We start from the raw sequence: 25,832 nt of genomic DNA, 5'->3' as shown, positions 1-25,832 counted from the left end.
CTTAAATGGTGCAGAGAAACCTAGAAACAATTGTGAATTCTTAAAGTACAAACTCAAATTCCATTGGGCTTGATCTTGTTGGGATCAATTTATGCAAGGGTGCAATAATATCCGAAACTGCGCAACAAAAATACGAACAAACTAATGACCAATTAAAAATTAGACAATACTATCAATGAGATGTAATCCAAACAACTTGCATGAAGGTGCAAACAGAAAAACCACTGATTAAATAAATATGGATGACCAAGCTGCTTGCAATCCTGCAGAGATCCTAGTCTTCAAGGTCCACTCCTCAACACATGATGGTACATGCATCTGCGAAAATTGGTACTTCTTTTCAGGAACAGATTTTGTGCATGAGGTGTAGATGGCAAGGTGGATGAACATCAATTTAAATTGGTGCACATGTATAAAAGCCGGTAAACATCAAGTACACCATGCATACAAGGTGGATGTAAACGGTACACATTTGCATCGGCTAAGAATGGTACTTCGCTTTCCAGGAGCAGGACTTTGTTGACAAATACAGCATGCAAGTACAACATGCATGCAAGGTGGATGTATTCCAAAACTAAAATTGTGCACATTGAAGATAAACCAAAGCCTAAAACATACCCTGGGCCTCCTCTATAACGTTAACATTGAAGGTGATGCTAGCTGTGTTTCCAGATGGATCTTGGTAGGTGTATGTTACCGGTGTGGTACCGACATTGAAGAATGAATTGGGTGATCTTGTCCTAGCTATCAAGGTAGCAGTTCCAGAGTCGTCTGTTGCCGTCGGTTCTACCCAGTTGACACTGGTTCCAGGAGAACCAGCGGGAACAAACTCAGTAATGTCTTCAATTGGACTGATAACTGGTGCTTGATTGTCTGCATCAAGAAAAACAAATCTATGCATTTTAAAATTTTACATGCTTAACATTTATCTGCTTGTAGGTGGCAAGGTGGTTGAACATCAATTTAAAATGGTGCACATAATATGTAAAAGCCAGTAAACATCAAGTAGACCATGCATGCAAGGTAGTTGTAAACCAAAACATGTGTGCATCGGCCAAGAATGGTACTTCACTTTCCAGGAGCATGACTTTGTTGATACAGGATGCAAGTACAACATGCATGCAAGGTGGATGTAAACCAAAACTAAAATAGTGCACATTGAAGCCTAAAACATACCCTGGGCCTGCTCTATAACGTTAACTTTGAAGGTGATGCTAGCTGTGTTTCCAGATGGATCTTGATAGGTGTATGAACATCAATTTAAAATGGTGCACATAATATGTAAAAGCCAGTAAACATCAAGTACACCATGCATGCAAGGTGGTTGTAAACCAAAACGGTACACATTTGCATTGGTCATGAATGGTACTTTGCTTTCCAGCAGCAGGACTTTGTTGACAAATACAACGTGCAAGTACAACAGACATGCAATTTGGGTGAAACCAAAACCAAAACGTTGTGCACACTGAAGATAAACCAAAGCCTAAAACATACCCTGGACCTGCTCTATAACGTTAACATTGAAGGTAATGCTAGCTGTGTTTCCAGATGGATCTTGATAGGTGTATGTCACCGGTGTGGTACCGACATTGAAGAAGGAATTAGGTGATCTTGTCCTAGCTATCAAGGTAGCAGTTCCAGAGTCGTCTGTTGCTGTCGGTTCTACCCAGTTGACACTGGTTCCAGGAGAACCAGCGGGAACAAACTCGGTAATGTCGTCAATTGGACTGATAACTGGTGCTTGATTGTCTGCATCAAGAAAAACAAATCTATGCATTTCAAAATTTTACATGCTCAACATTTATCTGCTTTGAGACAAAGATTCATGGCATGCTGTTCAAAACCTTGTGTAGGTTAGCGACCATCTGTTATTACAAACAAAATGATACAATGAACTAACGGTGCTGTTGAAACCAAAAATTGCGATGCTTTAGAGCTGCTGGTGATCCTACATGGATGTACTCTGCTCCATGGTATAATTTACAACTGCTAATGGATGGTACTTCTCCAGGAGCAAGATTTTGTTGACCAATACTTTCCAGCATATCATGCATGGTGCACAGAAACATTGAAACAATTGTGAATTCTTTAAGCACAAACTTAAATTCCATTGTGCTTGATAATGTTGTTGGGATCAATTTATGCAAGGGTGCAATAATATCTGAAACTGCGGCAACAAAATTACAAAACTATGAGCAAACTAATGACCAATTAACAGGAAAATGATTCAGTTTTTAGACAATACTACCAATGAGGTGTAATCTCAAAACTTGCATGAAGGTGCAAACAGAAAAACCACTGATTACATGAATATATGGATGACCGAGCTGCTGGCGCTCCTGCAGAGATTCTCAACCCATGGTGGTACAGCATGCATCTGCTAAGATTGGTACTTTTCAGGAACAAACTTCATGAACTAAGTGTAGGTGGCAAGGTGGATGAACATCAATTTAAAATGGTGCACATAATATGTAAAAGCCAGTAAACATCAAGTAGACCATGCATACAAGGTGGATGTAAACGGTACACATTTGCATCGGCCAAGAATGGTACTTCACTTTCCAGGAGCAGGACTTTGTTGACAAATACAGGATGCAAGTACAACATGCATGCAAGGTGGATGTAAACCAAAACTAAAATTGTGCACATTGAGGATAAACCAAAGCCTATAAAACATACCCTGGGCCTGCTCAAAAACATTAACATTGAAGGTAATGCTAGCGGTATTTCCAGATGGATCTTGGTAGGTGTACGTCACCGGTGTGGTACCGACATTGAAGAATGAATTGGGTGATCTTGTCCTAGCTATCAAGGTAGCAGTTCCAGAGTCGTCTGTTGCTGTTGGTTCTACCCAGTTGACACTGGTTCCAGGAGAACCAGCGGGAACAAACTCGGTAATGTCGTCAATTGGACTGATAACTGGTGCTTGATTGTCTGCATCAAGAAAAACAAATCTATGCATTTCAAAATTTTACATGCTCAACATTTATCTGCTTTGAGACAAAGATGCATGGCATGCTGTTCAAAGCCTTGTGTAGGTTAGCGGTCATCTGTCATTACAAACAAAATGATACAATGAACTAAAGGTGCTGTTGGAACCAATAATTAAGAGCTGCCGGTGATTCTACATGGATGTACTCTGATCAATGCTCCCAAGGTATAATTTACATCTGCTAATGGGTGGTACTTTCTCCAGGAGCAAGATTTTGTTGACCAATACTTTCATCCAGTACAGCATGCATACACGGTGGATTCAAACCAGGCCCGTAGGCCTACGCAGGATTTTTTTTGGGGGGGTGCTGATTTTGAAAAAGTGGACTTTTTTCCAAAGGGGGGGGGGCAATTTTGTGAAAAGTGGACTTTTTCCCAAAAATTTGGACCTTTTTTGACCAAAAAACCGTAAAAAACATGATTTTTTTGCTCGCTACGCTCGCAAATTCTTAAATTTTGGGACTTTTTGTATACTTTTGCAAATTTGGGGAGGTGCGGTCGCACCCCCCGCACCCCCCTGCGTACGGGCCTGATTCAAACTAAAATGGGGCTCAGAAATGTTATAACAATTATAAATTCTCTCTAAGTACAAACTCAAAATCCAATGTGCTTGAATTCATTTATGCAATGGTGCAATAATATCTGAAACTGTACAACAAAATTGCAAAAATGCGACCTGATGACCAATTAAAAACCTGAAAATTATGAAGGAAAACTTCCTTTTCAAAAACCTGGGTAGGTATTCTGTTGCAAAGCATAAAATGTCCAGGTGTCAAAATGGGCTAATTAATGCAGTTGAAATCCATACACCTTTGTTAGACATGACCCTTAATCTCCAACACAGGGGTGTACATTTGAAATGGAGTCCCCCATTCAGGTAACCACATTTGAAATCCACACTGTGTGATAATGCAAGGTCATATCATCCATAGGGGCTGTATAGATTTTACCTGCAATAGCCCACTTAGGTGCAGGTAGTGTAAGATGACCAAACTACTTTGACCCAACAGCCGTCCAGACCAGGTTTTAACTCTTTCAAAAAGTCGCTGCTGTCCTGTCTTTCTATACAGCAATCCAAGTGGATTTCAAAACAAAAATTGTGCAGAATGACTATATTACAAAATGAGAATTGCATTGAAATTGATGCTGGCCCAGTTTCCACATGGAGCAGTAATGGTAAAAGTTGCATATATTTACCGTTGTGGGAAATCATTTAATTCTTACAATGTTAAATGTTATTTGTTATTAAGCTTTTAGACAAGACTATAAATGAGGTGTAATCCAAACTTGCATGAAGGTGCAAACAGAAAAACCACTGATTACATGAATATATGGATGACTGAGCTGCTGGCGATCCTGCAGAGATCCTAGTCTTCAAGGTCCTCTCCTCAACCCATGGTGATACAACATGCATCTGCCGAGATTGGTACTTCTTTCCAGTAACAGACCAACTAAGTGAACAGGTGTACGTGGCAAGGTGGGTGAACATCAATTTAAAAATGGTGCACATACATCAAGTACACCATGCATGCAAGGTGGTTGCAAACCAAAACGGTACACATTTGCATTGGTCATGAATGGTACTTTGCTTTCCAGCAGCAGGACTTTGTTGACAAATACAGCGTGCAAGTACAACAGGCATGCAATTTGGGTGAAACCAAAACCAAAATTGTGCACATTGAAGATAAACCAAAGCCTAAAACATACCCTGGGCCTCCTCTATAACGTTAACATTGAAGGTGATGCTAGCTGTGTTTCCAGATGGATCTTGATAGGTGTATGTCACCGGTGTGGTACCAACATTGAAGAAAGAATTAGGTGATCTTGTCCTCGCTATCAAGGTAGCAGTTCCAGAGTCATCCGTTGCTGTCGGTTCTACCCAGTTGACACTGGTTCCGGCAGAACCAGATGGAACAGTTACAGTGATGTCATTGATTGGACTGATAACTGGTGGTTGGTTGTCTGCATCAAGAAAAAACAAATCTATGCATTTCAAAATTTTACATGCTCAACACTTATCTGCTTTAAGACAAAGATTCATAGCATGCTGTTCAAAATCTTGTGTGTAGATTCATTACAATGGAAATGATACAATGAACTAAAGGTGCTGTTGAAACTAAAAATTGTGATGCTTTAAAGCTGTCGGTGATTCTACATGGATGTACTCTGATCAATGCTCCATGGTATTCATAAAAAAAAAAAATGTAGATATTTATATAGCGCTTTATGCCGTAAACAGTCTCAAAGCGCTTTACATTTATTCCGCCATTAGAATATGTCGAACCACGTTTGCAGCCTACAAGTGGCGAGGGTCCATCAGTACAACGACTGTGACTACCCCTAACAGCTTCCCATTGCACCTGGGTGGGGTGAGGCAAGCGAGGCAAAGCGCTTTGCCCAAGGGCGCAACACGGTGGTGGGACAGGAATCGAACCCACGCATCGTCGAGCAAGCTCTCAGATTATGAGTCCAAAGCCGTATCCACTGAGCTATCGTGCCATTCAGAGCTGCTCATGGGTGGTACTTTCCCCATGAGCAATATGGTACTTTCCAGGAGCTGGATTTGTTGACAAATACAACATGTAAGAACAACATGCATGCAATTTGGGTGAAACAAAAAAAAAAAAAAAAATAGTGCACATTGAAGATATACCAAAGCCAAAACATACCCTGAACCTGTTCTGTAACAATAACATTGAAGGTGATGCTAGCTGTGTTTCCAGATGGATCTTGATAGGTGTATGTCACCGGTGTGGTACCAACATTGAAGAAAGAATTAGGTGATCTTGTTCTAGCTATCAAGCTAGCAGTTCCAGAGTCATCTGTTGCTGTCGGTTCTATCCAGTTCACACTGGTTCCGCAGAACCAGATGGAACAGTTACAATGATGTCATTGATTGGACTGATAACTGGTGGTTGGTTGTCCGCTCCTGAAGAGTCTAAAGCAATTTCAATTTAAATTGTGTTCAAAAAAGTGAGAATTGCTTGGTTCAAAGCCCATTAGTTCAATCAAGCTATAATACATGCACATGACCCGATATTGCTTTGCCATTTGCAGAAACAAATGTTGCTACAAATAGAAATTCTTACCTATACACATTGCTTGTTGATTGGAGTAATAACAGCATTACTCTCACACTTCCCATAATGCATTTCTTCCATTTCATTTTTCTGTGCCGATTTGCCATCTAGTGTAACATGGGGCGGTAGTGACGAAAATGAACAGCACATCCCGATCTTGCAAAATGTGTTCATTACTATCAACCCATGTTAAGCCAGTCTATTCTCAAATTAAAACAAATGGAACCTGTACAAATTAATGGAAGTGTCATTTGATGAAATGGAATGATGTATCATTTTGCAAAGGATTCTGGGAAGGGCAAGACATTGGTTAATCAAACTGGAAACAAGCAGAATAAAACAAAATAAGTCTAATTTGCACATGTATAAAAAACGAATGCTTGCCCTGCATCGGCACAAAAAGGGCTATTTCAGTTGAAATCCTCCACCCCCATGAAGACATGCAGGACCTTAATCTTTCAAGTTCATTACCTCAAGGAAGTGCTGTACTGGAAGACTGAGATAAAAGCGTCATCTGTCAATCAAACTCGAGCATGGTTTGTTTACAAATGTCGTGATGATATGAGTTGCTGAACGTGGTGGTAAAACCGGGCGCCTTGTTATGTACGTTGCACCTTCAAACATACAAACAGTCTCAAAAGTTAGGTCTTTATAGTAGGAAACTGTTTCATAAAGGCACCATGTCAACAATGCCTAGAAAAGTTGCTTTTTGCCTTGTAAAAGTACTTAATTTTTCGCCATGTTCTGCTATTCCTTTTCTCTGATCGGCACCAGATAAATTGACCTTCCTTTTACGCGCTATTAACCAATCAAGGATCGTAAGGAATTTGATTGACAGTGACGTCAGACGCAAACTAGTCTTTATCTCCGTCTTCAGTTATAGTGGCACTTCCCTGATTACCTGAATGAGTGGCTCCATTTGAAATCCCACACTCCCTCTGTGGGAGATTAAGATCATGTCTTTCATAGGGGGTGTATCATGATGGATTTCAACCGGAATAGCGCAATTAACCTAGGGCAACACCAGATTTTGCATACCGTACCTTGGAACACATTAACATTAAAAGTTTCACTGGCTGTGTTTCCAGATGGATCTGTATAGGTGTACGTCACTTGTGTGGTACCAATAGAGAAGAAGTCATTGGGTGATCTGGTTCTTGACACTAGCGTTGGATTGTCCGAGTTGTCGGTTGCTGTAGGCTCTGTCCAGGTAACTTGGGCTTGATTTTGAGTGATTGGAATTACCACATTGATATCGTCCAATGGGGTGATCACAGGTGGTGTGGTGTCAACTGTATGAAGTGAAAATAAAAGTTTTAACCATTAACATAAACTGAGCTCAAAAAGAAACTTTTTTACAACTTGTGAATCACAAGGTCATATCTTAAAATACTGTCAATCAAAATGAACCAAAATGACACAGGATTACCTTAATACTCTACTCAAAACACATGTCAGTAACCAAGCAGTTGTCCAACTGACACAACAGCAAAATGCACTGTCATGGGACAGCTTCCTGTACTTCCTTCACTTTCACAGCCCAACATTTGGCACCCAGGACAAAAAATCTGTGAGAATGCACACAAGATCCTTGCACAGATGATAAAACGGTGCTGCTTTCTGCTTTTCATACACTTTTTTCATGAAACAGGGCTGGGCTGTGAATGTGGTCCAGGAAGCTGCCCCATGTCAGTGCATTTTGCTGTTGTGTCAGTTGGATAACTGCTTGGTTACTGACATGTGTTAAGAGTAGAGTATTGAAGTAAATCTGTGTGTAATTTTGGTTCAATTTGATGGACAGGATTTCAAGATATGACCTTATTATAAGTTTCTTTTTGAGCTCAGTTTATGTACACATATATTAGTGTTATACATAACTCGCTTGGTTGCATATAAAATACAAAATAGAACACCGAAATCTGCCTCATTCCGCTTGAACGTATTAAAATAGAATTTATGATAAGAAAAGAATCATAATAACAGTAGCTAAAATGTTTCCTTAGCTTCTATATACGTAGAATATTTCCAACTTTGTTTTCTGTCCGATAATGGAGCGAGCATAATCTGTGGCCTGTCATTCTGAATAAATTTGTAAATTAGCTCAATATTTGTAGCAGTGACCTCTGCCAAAATATCCATGGTGGGAAATTGCGATGTTGTACCCGCTCCCATATTAACTATACTTCATAAGGACAAATGCTCGCGAATCGGGCAACAAATGCTGGTTCATTTAGTTTCTAAATATATTAGGCTGCTGGGAGCGGGTACAGGAATTTTAGTATTTTTTAGTGTTTTTTTAATTGCTTCCAAATAATACTTTTTTTCTTTTTTTAAAAAACTGGTGCAGTGATCGCCTGACCTGTTGCATAGGTAAATACTGTTTTATTATTATTATTATTACGAGTTGTGCCGGCCCTGCTTCTACAGGAGTAGAAATTTCAAATGGAATTTATACCAACTATCTCCCTCTCTGGAAGATGCAGGTTGAATCTTTCGCAGAGGGTGCATAAAATTCAACTGAAGCTGCGTAATTAGTGTTCCATTCAAAATTTATACTCCTTGTGGAAAATATTTCTAACATCTTCCACAGGGGTAGTGTGGACTTTTAATGAAAGAGCCCAACGATGCTTGATACATAAAAGATGGATAGTGATATTAGTCGGGCGCATGCCGCCACGCAACGGCGGCACTAGGGTGCATCAGATGCCCCTCATGTCAATGGATTCGATTCAAATTGTTCGATCGGCTTCTAATTGGAATTGTACAGGGGTCAACGAACTTTACTACATAGGAACACACATTGTAACTTTAGGCTCTCGGTGGCCCCCAGGGCGACCTCGAATTAATTCAAACTTGGCACATGTTAGTTTTATGACAATAGGAACATTTTAAGACTAGGGACAGATGAATCCATTGACATGAGGGGCATCTGATGCACCCTAGGCGGCACGCTTGTTGCGCCTCAATGATCATGTGATAGTGCGTTCGCGTAATACACGTGCGAGAACTAAGAACGTGGTTTGGCGGTTTAGATTTTTGTGATGGTTTCGTTCATAAAGCAGGGATGTCCTCACAAAAGTAACTATTTTTTTATGAAAAAAGTAGTTTCTCACAAAAATTACATTTAAACGGAATAAGAATGAGAATAAAAGATAGGATTTTGTCTTTTTTTCCTTTATCTATCAATATTGATATAAAATTGGATCGGTTGAGCCCATATTTATTGAATTCGAGCTATGAGTTTTAAAATATTGGGCGAGACGTGAGTCGAGTCCAATATTTTAAAACTCATAGCGAGACCAATAAATATTGGGCGTAAAGCATCAATTTTATCATTATTATGTTTTGGATCCAATATTATCACAACTTGGATCCATCAAAACATAATAATGTGTCATAATGGATGGACTGGCCAATATGTTTATCGTAGTGGATGCCGGCCCACTCAAAATATTGGCCAGCCCATCCATTATGACACGATATTGGATAGGCAAAAGACAAAATCCTATCTTTTATTCTCTAAATGTTTCAGATATATATCAATGTTAGCAAATCTACCTGCTTCACGGTACGAGACATCCCACATGGAACAATGGCATAAAAGACCATCTTTGCACTAATTGTGATCAAAACTTGCCTGTATCGACAATGACATTGAAAGTGATGCTAGCTTGGTTTCCTGAAGGGTCCTGGAAAGTGTAGGTCACCGGTGTGGATCCTAGTGGGAAGAATGATTCAGGGGAGTTGGTCCTTGAAACCAATGTCGTTGACCCAGAATCATCAGTAGCAGTGGGTTCCAGCCAGGTGGCCTGAGCTGCTGTTGCAGAGCCAAGTTCTACAGTTACTCTTACATCCGGTAGTTGTCCAATGACTGGTGGGGTATTGTCAACTAAAATTAATATAATATCAAACCATTACATATTATTGTCATTATACATGCATCATAAACTCCCCCAATCGGAAATATTCGAGTCACTTTTAAATTGAAAAAAGCATGTGGTTATTTATATTTGTGATTTCAATACATTCTGCGTGTTTACACTGAGCACTCTGTATTTTTACCCGGATAACCCGGTATTACCTGGTAACCCACAATCCACAATCCGATTCAGGCAACAACCAGCACGTTTCTACTGATGCTTAGAATAAGGGTTGTGGTGTGTACCGGAAGTACTAAAAATATTTTCCTGACCCCCAAGCTGCTTTTAAGGTCACGATGTGATACATAAAATGTACATAAAAGAAGTTCAACACCCAGCAACCGTTAACCGTTGTGTTTCCACTGACAGAAATAACGGTATCACACCACATGGTCTACCTCATGAGGTGGAGCACGGTTGCCGGGTGTCCACACCGCATCACTCTGAACCGATCTGTTTCCACTGAGCACATTAACCGGTAACACTCTAAACCACATTACCCACCAAACGATCCCCAGTAGAAACACGCAGAAAGTGACACAAGTCCCTGGTTCCCATTTGTTGTCAAGAAATGTTTCTTGCTTCTATGGAAAATCATCAAAAGCACAAGTGTTTCTATTAAAATGCAATGCTTCTTCAATCAAATCCGGCCAGATGTACTTTTAGAAAAAAATGTTTATGTGCACTGGCTGTTCTGGGTAGAGAATCAAATTTATCATCCCATCAACCCAGAGAACTAAGTGTAATGATTTTCATCAAATTATATAAAAATATAACAAGCTTCAATTTGGTCCAAATTATACCATTGGATTTAATTGCCATTAAAACTTTGTGACCGTACACCACAAATGAGCTGTAAAGTCGGCCCCGTCAAATTTGTTTTATTTCGTGTTAGGAAAAGCTTTAAAATGGTATATCATTTGACGATATCCAGAAGTGGGGTTATGGTTTGTTGAACTTTTTCGGTTCTACATGCGTCTCTTTTCCCACATTGCTGGCAATAAATATCAAATGGTCATAATAGGCGGTCATTTCAAATCATCCCAAAGTCAATGAGAATGAGGTTCAGGAATGTCTCCTCATTGGTTGGTTATACATACCTAGACAAAATACAATGCTTTGTAACACACCACTAGAACAGGATGTAGCCAAAGCAAACAATGACTAGAGCTATTTAAGAATTCTATAGACATACATTGTATGTAGAAGCTATATCCTCTTCAAAAATAGGATTGATTGGTTTAAAAGGTGTTTGACTAGTGCTATCAAAATGAGATACATGTAGCACCAACTTGAGGTACCTATGAATACGACCTTCATGCACATTTTACACTAACTCGGAATACAATTTAGGACATTTACGGCTCATTTGTGGTGTACGGTCACATTTGCTCTACACCAACGGGACAATCTCTGCAAGATTTGCAAGTTTTTAATGTGTCAAACTGTTTTTTCTGATTTTTCTTACCAGATACAATAACTACATTGAAGGCACAAATTGCAGTGTTGCCAGATGCATCAGAGAAGACATATGAAATTGCTGTGGTTCCCACATTGAAAAAGGTTCCAGATTGGTGGCTCCTAGAGATCAAATTTGCCACACCCGAGTCATCAGTTGCCGTTGGTGATGTCCATATCACACTGGTGCCACTTGCTCCAATGTTGATTGAGCGTACAATGTTGACAGGGCAGCCAGATATGACTGGTGGAGTGGTATCAATAATGGGCACCGACCATCTAAGGCGGAATCCTTGGTAGGTCATGTCATTGTTGTTCTTGTCGGTAAGAAAGTAAACCCAGACTGCGTCAGAGTTAATGGTGAAAGAATCTGGCCTGGTCCTTCCTTCAAAAAAGTACTTGTCATTTGCTGGGTCATTAAAACTGTCAAGTTGACCAAAATCAAATTCAAGGCCTCGCCCTACGTACAGCTCATCCTTGTTTTCCTCAATTCCAAATTGGCTGTCAAAGGTTATAGTGATTGATGTAGCACCGGGGACGAACAAGAGGTAAAGAACTCGTGCACGGTCATTGTAGTTGCCCGGGTAATTAGCAGATTCGAAGTATTCAACTCCGCTATTTGATCCATAACTTGTAATAAGCTGCTGGTTGTCTGAAAGTAATAAGGCAGTTTAAATAATAAATTTTAATACCTGATCTTTTTCATAACCAATTATCAATAATAACATAAAATATTAAAATAATGAGCTAACTCTTATCCTATACTCAAGATCTTGTCCAAGGACGAACAAGGGTCCCGGGGACAGGGCCTTTTCAGTGTTTGCTCCTTACAAATGGAACTCAATCCCCCTAAATATCCACAGTGCCCAAATTGTCACAGGGTTCAAATCCCTTCTCAAAACATACCTTTTCTCATGATGTTGCTTTTGTTTGTTTTGTTTTCTGTGTTTCTGCGCTTTGTATCCTCTGGCATTAGGCGCATTATAAATGCTGTGTTACTTACTTACAATTGAATGCTTTGACTTGTGTCAAGTCTTCAATGGTCAGAAAACATTCATGATTGCATATTTTTGGCCCATTTTCCCTCAAATTGCAAAAATATTAAAATGAACAGTTTTTATTTCCAAGAGGATACTAATTATATTTATGGAAGACCATTCATTTAGTCCCATTTGAAATTTACTCCATGTGTTAGATTATACATCTTCCATAGGGGGTGGTAAGGATTTCAATTGAAATATAGCACGTAATTGCAGTACCAATCGGTGATGAGGGGTACTGAATCGTGGGGTACTAAAACTTACCAGATGGTACGGTACAGTCGAAACCCATTTGAAATTACTCCATTTGGAAGATTATACATCTTCCATAGGGGTGGTAAGGATTTCAATTGAAATATAGCACGTAATTGCAGTACCAATCGGTGATGAGGGGTACTGAATCGTGGGGTACTAAAACTTACCAGATGTTACGGTACAGCCGAAACCCATTTGAAATTTACTCCATGTGGAAGATTATACATCTTCCATAGGGGTGGTAAGGATTTCAATTGAAATATAGCACGTAATTGCAGTACCAATCGGTGATGAGGGGTACTGAATCGTGGGGTACTAAAACTTACCAGATGTTACGGTACAGTCGAAACCCATTTGAAATTTACTCCATGTGGAAGATTATACATCTTCCATAGGGGTGGTAAGGATTTCAATTGAAATATAGCACGTAACTGCAGTACCAATCGGTGATGAGGGGTACTGAATCGTGGGGTACTAAAACTTACCAGATGGTACGGTACAGTCGAAACCCATTTGAAATGGGCTTGCGCACTCGCAGACATGATCGGCTTCACCCACAGGTGGATTGGGTCGTTTGTAACAGGTCTGCCCATTGGGACAAGTGTTGACGTCACAAAGCTCGGAATCTGACGAGTAAAAAAAACGCATTTGATTAAACATTGATTAAGGGGATACTACACCCCTGGGGTAAATTTGTGACTATTTGTGCATTTTTCTCAAAAAATTATAACACACTGGTAACAAAAGTTATGTATATTATTGGGGCAAGGAATCCAATTACTACACTGAAATTTCAGTGACTCAAGACACGCGGTTCAGTATATATGATAGGAAATGAGGTACATCTTAGCGGTACCTTATTTCTTAATATCATAAATAACGAACCGCTTGTCTTGGGTCACTTAAATTCGAGTGTAGTAATTGGATTCCTTGCCCCTATAATATACATAACTTTTGTTACCACTGTGTTATTAGTTTGAGAAAATGCAAAAATAACGCAAATTTATCGAGGGGTGTAGTACCTAACTTGCCAAATGTAGGCTACATATTACAATGTCGGGGACAAAGGTAATACGGTGTTAAGACTAGTATGCAAAATATGAGCCCAAGCAGCAAAGGTGAAAATAAGAGCTTTTTAGCAAAAAAAGTCCTGGCTCACCTGGACCAGGACACGCTTCCAATCTAAACGGAACTTAGGAAACAGTTACAAGAGGTATCAATAAATATTATCTGAAAAAATGACATTGTTTTGTTGTACCATCACAAAATGCAGTTAATTTTCTACATGTAACCTTTTTATGGGACACCTTGTACATGTGGATGCCTATTCATTGGTTTGCCTTATATGAAGTGCCAGTCCGGTATTGAATAATTGACGAATAACAAAGGTGCATATATGTGACGTGTCATGTCAAAATCGGACACTTTTGGGCAGGTTATAAATTTTGAGGTTTTTACATATCTTTAAAAATATATATTTGCCCCATAACGCCATTTTCCCCAATGAAATCGGACATTCCTAAGCAAAGATAATGAGTTCGTAAGTGGTATTATAAAATTGGAAATATCGGCCTTTAAAAATATTATTGACAATGTTGAGAGTTACCTTGTTGGAATTACCTTGAAAAATGTCTCAAAAAATACAAGATGCCAGTTATATTCCAGTCTGAAACTATCGGACAATATTTTTAACATTAATAACATCACAAATTCGCAACAAACCCAATTGTGAAAAAAATCACCCGGGCAGATTTTTGGCTATTTCTCCATTTACGATCCTGCCCAAAAGTGTCTGCTTTTGACATGACATGTCACATATTGCTGGTCGCACTATCACGCAGAGCATAAACGCACATGTACAAGTGCGGTTTGTCCGCATCATCCGCGAAAAAGCATCAATCATCATTTCAATGAATGTGAATGTCACGACTTTCTAAAACTAAGAACAGGACTACGTACTGTACTTGGATGTATACAAACCCGGGTATACAAAATGAGATCAATGTTACAAAGTATTTGGAAACTTCACTGTACTACTAGAGTCAGACCCTATATGGAGACCTGTGACCGAGTATAAAATTATTTTAAGATCAACACTAAATGGCATTCACATCCGGGAACATTTACATTGTCCCGTCTGCACAAGCGTGTGCATATCAACCAGCTCGAGGAAGGGCAACTGCACATGCGCACACTAGTTTGATTGACAAGGCCTTTTTCCCCTGCGACGTCAGCCCAAGTGCCCGAGCAAGGCTCATTAGCAGTGTTCGAAATTTTGGTTGTCCGTTCGCCCGGGACAACAAAAACATGCACCGGACAACCAAAAATAATGCTCTAGTTGTCCGGCGGACAACCAAAGATCTACAGCCAAAAGTCACTTTTTCAGCATGTTTAGTTTGCTCAAATCTGACACAACTGAAGAATTGTTAAATATTTAAGAGCAATTGTTCATAAATTGACTACACTCACTCCACTTTTTTGGTCACATGTAGTTGTTTCAGATTGTGGCAGCTTACGGACAACCAAAAACTTTGGTGGACAACCAGAAATTACAACCTGGTTGTCCGTGGGACAACCCCTTTTATTTTCTTAATTCGGACACTGCTCATTAGTTCCAGTAACTGTAACTCCGTATCTTCATACCAATCTGCATTGGGACGTTATTAGATACTGATTTAGATATTAGGTCTGTAGATTACATTATGTTTTATGATAAAGACTGAAGTATTCTGTCGGTCCGTGTCACGTCACTTCCGGTTGATGATGCGACTCGCGGTCGAGTGAAAACAAGTCTTTGTTTCAATTTTTGTTGATGATTTCTGTCATTGGTGTTGTGTAAATTTCGATCGCAAATAGTCAATGGAATCAAACAACCGTTTCTAAGTCTACAGAGTGGAAGAAACTTACAGGATTTACCGTGTATATACTGACAAACTTAAAATTAAATTCCATGGTTGAGTGTTTTTTTTCCGGAATTGAATGTCAACTCCAACAACATCGCTATGTAGTATGTAGCCTCCTTCACAGCCGGTTTCTATCGTTCATTACAAACCGTGAGTCACATGCAGTTTGGGCCCGAGACTAGAGATAGCCGGATGTTTGACCGACAGAATACAATATGCACTATACATGTATATAGGCCTAGTCTATATTATAATTTAAAATACCCGGTATACACATAAAACATGCGAATATATATTAAAATCCATGATATGGTTTATTAGTTTGCAACACAAACTTTAAAAACTGGGCAAAAAGACATGTCATTTATCGGTATGACATTTTCGTTATTGGTGCTGCCCGTTGTGCAGAGCTACAGTATGGGTTCCCTGTACTAATGCAATGGTTTATGTATGCAATATGGTCATGATGATGATGGTAAGCTTAAGTACAAATTTATGAAACCAGGATACAAACCCCGGCAAATTACAAATTTATTACCATGTACAAGCTGGACATCCAGTTCATAACGCTGATAATCAAGACCGACTTGACCGTCTCTATATAAACAATAAAATTAGTCAAAATACCCCGGGTTGAAAACTTCTCGTTTAAGTGGCTTTGTCATTGAACTTCGTAATGGCCTACGGACTGAAAATACATAATTTCCCCGGTACGCTGGCTGTCTTTACGCTTGAGCAGAAATTCTGCATGCCCATTGGTCTAAAGTTCATAAAGTACTGTAGTCACGTGATATTAGTAATCGCTAATTCCGATTGAAAACCGAATATTGCAGATTTGGAAGTAAAATTCATAAATTACAAAAATTTTGATTCGAGTATAGTCGGTAAACCACCCAAAAATGTATCGGGAAAAACATCAGAGTGGGATTTCAAAAAAAAATTACTGCAAAGTGCAAATATAAGCCTGGTATTTGATTAACCCGGGAATAACTCAAGGCCTCGAGAACAATGCCAAAAATAGATCCCGATTGAAATCGATGAGTATTTGCTTGCAGGGGGAACAAGTATTTGTTTAATTCTATCATCGATTTGCTCTTACACCTATGGTTTTTAAATGCCAAATAGTACCATGACACGTGGAAATTTCCTTACACAATTGACAGAACTCATGATGCATACATTTCCGTGAATCTACCGATTGTAAGATATTTACCTACCGTGAAAATTTTGATATGGAATCAATAATTTTATTATTTAATCATTCTTACATTTCTTAAAAGTTACATAATTAAATCAATGTGTACGATCTTTCGGATCTTATAATATGAAACTGGTTAATTTGTGTTCAAACCTGATATTTGTACCGTTTACACATGTCCCAACTTGCCCCTAAATGGAATCGGTCAACAGTGCAATTATTATGACTTTAAATCCCCATAGAACTCCCATGTAAACAGAAATTAGTATTAGTACTAATATTTTTCAGCATTTTGGGTAAAAAATAAAATTAAAATTTGACAGAAATCGTACATAATAGCTTCAATAAAGCCCTACTAGGAGGCCTACTTTAGCGAATGAATGCAGTACCAATCAGGGACTAGTGCTCAAAGCTGGAAAAAACTGGGCCGACAAATTTTGTATCACAATCGATTTTTGCAGGATTGGAAAAAGGCCGCCTTAAAGCCTTAATGTACGATATTATAATATGAAATTGGTTAATTTTTTTCAAACCCTATTTGTAATGTTTACACATGTCCCAACTTGCACCTAAATGGAATCGGCCAAATTTGTTGTCTTTGTAGGTCAACAGAGCAAAGTTCGACATATTATCATAATTTTAAAAAATATAATATATATGTCCTCCCATAGAACTGCATGTTAAATGGCCAAAATAACCAGTGGGGTTTCTTTCACTTTACCTTGTTATTTCAACTTAAAATGGACAGCAACGCTTCCCGACAGTTATTACTAATATTATTTCAACATTTTGAATAAAGAATAACAAAATTAAAATTTGACGGAAATCGTACATTAAGGCTTTAAATACATTTGGCGTCGGAACAAAATTAGGGCAAAGGTTTCTTGGTTGGAATCGGCATGACATGTACTTTCTTGTATGTACAATCCCAAACGTTGGGTTTTTTTTGAGCAAAATGTCATCGTACTTTACACAGGGTCAAATTTGAATCTTGCTGAAGGCGGGGCTGAAGGGCTCTGGTTTGGACAGTATTTTTGTGGGACATGAGAGCACATCAAAAATATCGAATTGCATTCCGATTACAAAGGAATGACACCTTACAAAGGATGTCCTTCTGATCTGATATCAAATAATTTTGATTTTTTTTTTAATTCGCGATATACACAGTACACATTTTAAAACAAAATGATTAACATTTGATATATTTCCAAGAGTCCTCGAAGTGTGTGTAGCTGGGATGAAAAGCCAACGATCAATTGAAAATGTTGACCTTTCACATACCGCCCCCCATTTTTGGGGAGGGGTGGAAAATACGACAGGTCCTTGCACACCGCAAAAGTTGAAACATCAGTTCGGGGGCACTGCTAATTCAAAGACGTCTCTGATATCAAAGACGGGTCAGTGATTTCACATACGGGGGTCTGTGAAATCACATACGTCGTGCTTTTTGACGGTTTGGCGCTAGATGCAGCAATTCGGCAGGAAGGTGAATGTATCAGAATATGCTTTCCTATGTTTAGCAAATATCTATCTGTGCAAACATCATATCTATCTGTGCAAATTCTGACAAATGGTCTCAGAAAATACTTATATTGCAAAATCGAGCCATTTACGGCCCAAATCCAACGTTTTGAAGTAAAAAAATCGTAATTCACGGGGAAGGGGTGAATATTTTGGCAAGGAAAACAATGGGGGGACGAGGATTTTTTTGCCAGTCAGCGAGGGGGGAGGGGAGCGATATTTGGCACGCATTGTGGCGGCACGCTGGCGGCACCTTTTCAAAAATATGTTGAAAAACGACGTGGGGGGAAAATGGTAGGCCCCTATGGAATCGTTCAGGCCTAACCTCGTGGCCTGACTCTTCTTGCACACGTGCATGGGGTTGAATTCGGATAAATATGGACACTTGTATTTTATTAATAGGGGTGGGGTTATGTTATGATCAGGTGGCTCAAAATAGATCAACAAATTACGGTAAACCAGGCGCGTGCCCAGGGGGTGGGGCTTTGGGGCCTGCAGCCCCGGGGTCTTAAAAAAGAGGGAGGCAGAAAAAGGGAGAGGGAAGAGAGGGAGGGAAGGGGATGGGAGTGACAGAAGTGGCATAGCCAGGCCCGTACGCAGTATTTCTTTTAGGGGTGCTGATTTTAAAAGGTGGACCTTTTTCCAGGGGGTGGTGCGATTTTGTAAAAGTGGACCTTCTACCCAAAACTTTGGACTTATTTGACTAAAAAAGCATAAAAAACCTATTTGTTTTATTTTGCCACACCGCACGCCCCTCCCTCTTCGTACGGGCCTGGGCAAAGCCAGTGGGGCAGTAAGGTTTATAGACAATGCCCCCTAAAAAATCGAAGGGGTGGAAAAGGGAGGGAAAAGAAAAAGGCCTACTTTTTCGGTCTAATTTCCCAAAAATTGAAAGAAATATCCCGAAACTGAAAACAAATATAAAATAATACCATTACCGGGACGAAAATGTTACAAAAATCGGCACAAAATATTAGCAAAACTGGGATGAAAATTTTGTTATGCCACAGCCACCTAGCCTCATTTCAATGTCCGGGCATTTTTAGGCAAAAGAAAGGCAGAAAAGTGGAAAGAAAACAAGGAAGTAAAGAAGAAGAGTACGTTCTGAGTCATTGCGCATCATAATTATGTTCATGCTTGAAATTTGTGACACGGAAATTGCATCCACTGGAAATCCGTTCTAAAATACATATTCAGGGCCGTTCCTAGGGATTTTGACGCCCTAGGCAAAGCATCTCCCTGCCGCCCCACCAAAGCATACCCAAAAAGTGTTAAAGGTGGTTACCCCCCTTGAAAACTGGTCAGTTTTGACCCATTTGTATACTGCCCACCAGTGGCGCAGTTAGGGCTTGTGACGACCCCCTCATCCCGATTCTCGGAACTATTGATGATTTTGAAGTGAAATGCTCGCGAAGCGCGCGAAAATTTTGACTTTCATCGTTTGGAGGGGCGCAGAATCGATGCTGAATTGGTCAATTCGGCGCCCCCTAAGGATGGTGCCCCACCTGCCCCCTCCCCCGTCGCTATATACGCCCCTGCTGCCCCCGACCGCTTTCCTTCTTTTCTGTTTTTTTTATCCCTCCCATTTTTCTTTTTAGCCGCCCTCATTTTTTCTTCCCTTTCTCTCTCATTCCAGTTTTTTTTTCGCCCCTTTTTTGCCCCTCTGCGTTCGCCGCCCTAGGCGACCGCCTTACCTGGCCTAATGGTCGGAACGGCCCTGTACATATTATGCATTATCATGACATGATGATATGGCCTATAGGCTATGCTTAATCATGATGGTCGTTAAAAATAAGTTAATAATAGCCTATAGGGGCCTAATGTAAAATGTTTTTAGTTTGCGGATAATATCCCCCCTCACTACTCGGTCCGTTGAAATCTATTATGCCGAAAATAATACCAATAAATAAGTGTAAACTTTTACACAAAATCACTTTATTGTGCCTTTCATTAATTTTTTGAAATTTCCCCAACTTCTGAGGGAGCACATCCCCCTCAGGTACCATTCTCCTCCGTCAAAAAGAAAAGGCTAACTTGCAAGTATCCATATGATATAGGCCTAATTGAGTAGGTTCATACCCATAACATTTGCGGCCCAGAAGTCAGGTCCGCAGGAAATTTGTATGAATTACAGGCCTATCATTCATAAATATATGCCTATAGCATATCCCTCTCAAGCACCCCTTGCGTTAAAACAAAAAAGCTACACTTAGGCTGAATTGTAGGAGTTATTGAGCACACGTATTCATTTAAAACTAAAATTTGCGGGTCAGTTGGAAATCTGTAAAAAGTACTATAGGCCTATGTTCCGAAAATAACCAATAAACATGTTGCACCAAATGGCTCCATTGGGCCATCACATTGAAACAAATTGTCTAATTCGGAGGGGTGAGGGGCACATCGCCCTCAGACAACCCTAGCAGCGCTGCCGCGCCGATGTTCAACATTTTGAAATTTTGTTCAGTTCAGCCCCCGGCGGTCTCGGAATCTAGAAACGCCCTGTAAATAATAACGATGATAATAATTTTAGGAAATAAAAATGTTTTAATGAAATAGTGAATAAAAATGCTTCTAGTTTCTTCTTGGTATTGGTTGAAATTGTTTCCATGAGTCGGGGCCTGAACAATTAATTTACTACTCCCATATAATGTGGAAGTTCAAGTATAATAGGCCTACTCTATGTAGAAGTTTGGTGCATTCATCACCACATGTTGAGTTTTGATGTGTACGGAGAATTGAAAGTTTGCCAAATGTCGTCGAGGAAGAAAAGTTATTCTGCAACATTTAAGCTCAAGTTATGAAAAAGAACAACACATTTTTGTTGGCATTTCCCGATTTTTATGTTTACTATAAAGAGTGTACCCCGAGCCTGCGCTTTAATTCATGAATTGGATAGTAAAATTAGCAGGCACTCAACTTGGGCTAGCTACAACCCTGATTAGGCCTACTCGCAAAATTATTCCCGCTGCGCCGGTTCACGTTCACCAACATTTACTAATATCGTTTGCGGCTGGGTTTTGAGACTAGGGAGTATGTGATTTATGAGACGTCTCTGAATTATGATACTGTCAGGTGTCTCGGCACTGAAGAGTCTTTGATATCAGAGACGTCTTTGAATTAGCAGTGCCCCGAACTGACATTGCAGGACATTGCAAACTTTATCCATGTTTACTTTTCACGAGATTAACTAAATGAATATTTTTTTTAAAACGTCCAACTCCGAGGGGGTAGGCCTACCCTTTTTCAGGAGTGGTCTCCCATTCAAAAATCTGGACCCGCCTCTGAATGCGATGCATGATATTTTGATTCAATTAGGACTATGGTAGGGACATGAAAAGGCGAGATAGGCCTATATCTTTTGACTCCACTACATGTAGTAGGCCCTACTGATTGTATTTAACAAATGATTTGCACTCAAAAAATCGAGGGCACAGATTCAAACAAATGATTATGCCAAGTCGACAAAAAATTAATCGCGTTGCATCATTTCGTCATGCCCATTATTTCTATAGTAGACATGATCAAACTACCAGGAAACGTTTCGAAACCTGTTTAATAACCAGCAATTAATAACAATAGATTCTCGAGACTCAAGGATTTTTGATACAAAACCATTATAGGCCAAATCTTTGAACACTGAAAATTTTAACTCGTAATACCTGGCACAAATGCATGGAGGGACCTGGGAAAAGTTTTAATTGTGTACATCGACAAAAAAAGTCAACAAAGCAAAGCCAATTAGTCGAATATATCATTGAAATGAACAGAATACAAATCTGGAAGTTAATACTGTTGGCATATACATGTATTATATAATTTTCTTTAACATTCGCGGTATCATCGGCGTAGCGCTACAGTGAAAAGTCTAAATTCAAGGATTTTCAAAACTTTTTGGTAAAATATCAAATATTGTTGCCAACATGCCCACAACACAGCCACGATGCACACCAATGACCATTTTAATTTGGACGGCGTCTTTAGAATCCACATGCAAAGACAAAATCGAAATTTATTGTCCCCCTCCCCGAAGCTATAGCCAAAATTTGTATCGATCCTAAGTTATATATAATAATAATACAATTTATTAATTGATCGCATTTCAAAAACCAAAGCTATGTGATCGATATCCCGTCCACATGTCTCATAATGGCCTGTTCAACGAAATTGAGAACTACTATTTAAAACTAAAAATTCGATTCGAGGGTTTAGGGCGAAAAGGCCCGGGGAGAAGGCCCTATCTGATGCAATAGATACCCTATACATTTTGATAAGGGATGTGCATGAGCCCGGGGTAAACTTTCCAAAAATTGCTTGCCCCTTTGCTGGGCAAGCAAATGTTTGCCCCCTCCCCCACCAGTTGACAAGATGACACATGCAGATAGGGCCCCAAACCCCGGGCCCCAAACACCCGAATTACACTTAAATGGATGCAGAGTTTTAAGATTTCCAATGTGTCATTAAAAATGTGCGATTTATTTAGCACAAGCCTTAAAAACCCGCATATTCATCAATACAATAATCCAAATTACGCCGACCAAATTCTTTGTTTTGGGGGGGGGGCTTGGTGAACCAACTTTTTGAGACCACCACGCACGCCACACCCTTTGAAAACCTTAAAGCGTTTGACCCGATTAAAAGCCTCATCAGAACTATTAATTGCAATTTCTTTACAACGTCGTCCTCAATTTATAACGAACCCGCGTTGCGGTTTTTGCCAAGATATACTAAAAAGTTATATACAAAGCACCCACCCACGTGTATGAAAAGTCCACGCCCCTTTATTTTGCCAACCGGTAATGGAATATTGACTGGTTTCACAAAACTTTTGCAACGAACGAATGTTTTGCAACCCGAATAATGTTCACCCCTGGACAGCATTAATGCTCTGCGTGCTATCAATGTGCGTCAACGGAAAAAGTTTTGAAATATTTTCTCAAAATATCAAGAGCCATCTTAAGAACTACTGAATCAATACTAGGCTTGTTTGTACTCATTTTAATGCATTTTTCATGCTGATTCCAAATATGGTCATGAAAATTTACATTTCTGAAATTTTTGAATTTTGAATTTTTTTTTAAACTTGTCGTCTGTCGACACCCGCGTGAAGAGCGTTAAAGCAAATAAAGGAATGAATAGTCTACAAATTACCGTTTCAAGGAGCTTCTCGAATAACCTTGTGTTTTTATAAGTATTTGAAAAGCAAACCATCGGCGGGTCGGGTGTTCTCAAGCAGTCTCAAGAATTTACTATTGCGGAACTTGGTCATCATCACTTAAAGGGCTGTGCAATAATTATGAGCCCATGGGGTAAATTTCCAAGTGGCGTGCCAAAAATGCTCCTCCTCCCCTCGGCCGCAAATCGCTTTCCCCCTCCCCTTCTCGGCCTGCCAAAAATATCCCCCCGTTCCACATGGCAATTTTTTTTGCGAACTTTAAAATGGCCTAGATGGCGAGCGCAGCGAGCAGGAATATATACATTTCAAAGTTTTTAGTGTTTTTTCGGCTGCCCAAAAATGTATCGCCCCTTCCCCCTTCAATTTTAACCCACACACACACCCATGGCTCATAATTATTGCACATCTCCTATTGTAACTCATTTTGCACAAATTATTGCCGAAGATTAAAATCAACCAATGCGAGTTGAGAGAAAGATTGCTTTTCGATGTCACCTTCTCGCATGCACGGAGAGGCGTTATTTCAAATTTTTGCACAAATATTCATTGTTCGTAATAAATTTCGTTTTACTCGTATGCGATAAGCCATTGAATTTTCCCTGTAATTTTGGTGGTACTACACCCCCTGATCAATTTTGTGATTAATTTTGCATTTTTCTCAAAACATAACTACATACTGGTAACAAAAGTTATGTATATTATAGGGGCAACGAATCCAATTACTTCACTAAAATTTCAAGACAACTGGTTCATTATAATAATAGAAATGAGGTACATTCTAGCGGTACCTCTTTTCTTATCATAACGTACCGCTTGTATTGAGTCATTGAAATTCCAGTGTAGTAACTGGATTCCTTGCCCCTATAATTTACATAACTTTCGTTACCAATGTGTTATTATTTTTTGAGAAATATGCAAAAATAGTCAAATTTATCAAGGGGTGTAGTAGCCTACCACCGATCATTTGAAGATACACATTTTTCCCAAAAAGGCCTCAATTTTTAGGCGTTTTGGGAAAAAATCAAGATCTTCAATACGAAAGATCAAAATGTCCAAATGGTCGACGGCTTTTCCTCCCAGCTACATACACTTTACATATCATTAGATTTATTATTCTACTGCGAGGGCTTAAATGTCAAAAATACCAATTTGCCATAAAATTTGTATTATATCGCGAATTTCAAGAAATCAAAATTATTTGATATCAGAAGGATATTTTTCGTATTCAGAATGCAATTCGATATGTCCGATGTACTCTCATGTCAAACAAAAAAAACCTGCAAACGTCCATACCCCAGCCCTTAATGTAAAGCTCTTATTTTCAGACCATCTCGGGCTAACATCAGCGTACAACGAACAGGTAAAGACAAACGCCCAAAGTGTTTCGAATTTTCCAACTTTTAACGCCATACATGTTAAAGGAGTATTTCGTGATCCTAGCATCCTCTTTTTATTATCAGTTTTCAGTAGATATCCACAAAAAAAGCTTATTCCCAAAATTTCATGATTCCGATTTTGCGTTTGCGAGTTATGCATGATTATGTGTATTACACTGCTCCATAGAAAATGTGTTGTAATTTCGTTCTGGTATACCAGAATGAAATTCAAATTTCACGATATCTTTGCTAAATCAATTAATCTGCAAGAAATGTTTTGTACATAAACATTATGTAGCCAGAGGTTTCCAGTGATATAAAAATCTCAACTTCTTTTGAGAAAAGTGGGGTGATGATGCTATGGATCACGAAATGGCCTTTTAAATAATCAAAAACAAAATTCACATTAATCAACTTACTTTGAGCCGCGACCGAAGCCAACAAGACGCATCCAATAAATATGAAACTCCTCATGGTGATTTAGTCAACCGACCACGCAAACTGGACGGCAACCAGATAAAACAGGTAAAATGGATATAACTCTCCTCGTCAAGAGCTACTGAACGGCTGCGCAGATTCGAACCCGGGACCAAGGATTGGTCCAAGCTGAAGTGTTGTCAATTAATCTGAGTTCCGGCCGATACCGTGCGCCCTGTTCAAGACCCACGAGGAGAATGACCACTCTCGCTGACCAATGCATAAAAGAATCTTTTGTTAAAGATTTCCACGAAGCAACATTTTCTTTGTTAACTTCTTCACGCCACACCTGTGTCGTTATGTGTGCATACATATTCAAATCAATGTCGTTTTGTTCTATAGAAATATATGTCTGGAGCTCCTGGTCAACTTATTTGGGATGGTCACTGACATATGCTGACCAGAGTCACCAGATAAATAATGAAAATAAAAATTACACG

The 25,832-nt window shown here is 39.4% G+C and overlaps 1 protein-coding gene across 1 annotated transcript in view; it reads right to left on the bottom strand.

Annotated features, from left to right (window-relative positions):
- LOC140140570 (uncharacterized) overlaps positions 1–25,389 on the bottom strand; it is a 102,916-nt gene extending 77,527 nt beyond the window's left edge. Inside the window, exons 1-10 of the mRNA XM_072162327.1 lie at positions 25,335–25,389; positions 13,230–13,370; positions 11,460–12,101; positions 9,709–9,960; positions 7,115–7,363; positions 5,661–5,870; positions 4,699–4,953; positions 2,680–2,934; positions 1,495–1,749; positions 619–873 (exon numbers count right to left, since the gene is read on the bottom strand). Of these exons, the coding sequence (XP_072018428.1) occupies positions 619–873; positions 1,495–1,749; positions 2,680–2,934; positions 4,699–4,953; positions 5,661–5,870; positions 7,115–7,363; positions 9,709–9,960; positions 11,460–12,101; positions 13,230–13,370; positions 25,335–25,389 (2,569 nt within the window). The remainder of the gene's footprint in view (positions 1–618; positions 874–1,494; positions 1,750–2,679; positions 2,935–4,698; positions 4,954–5,660; positions 5,871–7,114; positions 7,364–9,708; positions 9,961–11,459; positions 12,102–13,229; positions 13,371–25,334) is intronic.
- Between the last annotated feature and the right edge of the window lie 443 nt (positions 25,390–25,832).

Source organism: Amphiura filiformis, chromosome 19 (assembly GCF_039555335.1).
Source record: "Amphiura filiformis chromosome 19, Afil_fr2py, whole genome shotgun sequence".
In the NCBI taxonomy this organism is placed as follows: domain Eukaryota; kingdom Metazoa; phylum Echinodermata; class Ophiuroidea; order Amphilepidida; family Amphiuridae; genus Amphiura; species Amphiura filiformis.
This window is presented reverse-complemented; position numbering and strand designations above follow the sequence as displayed.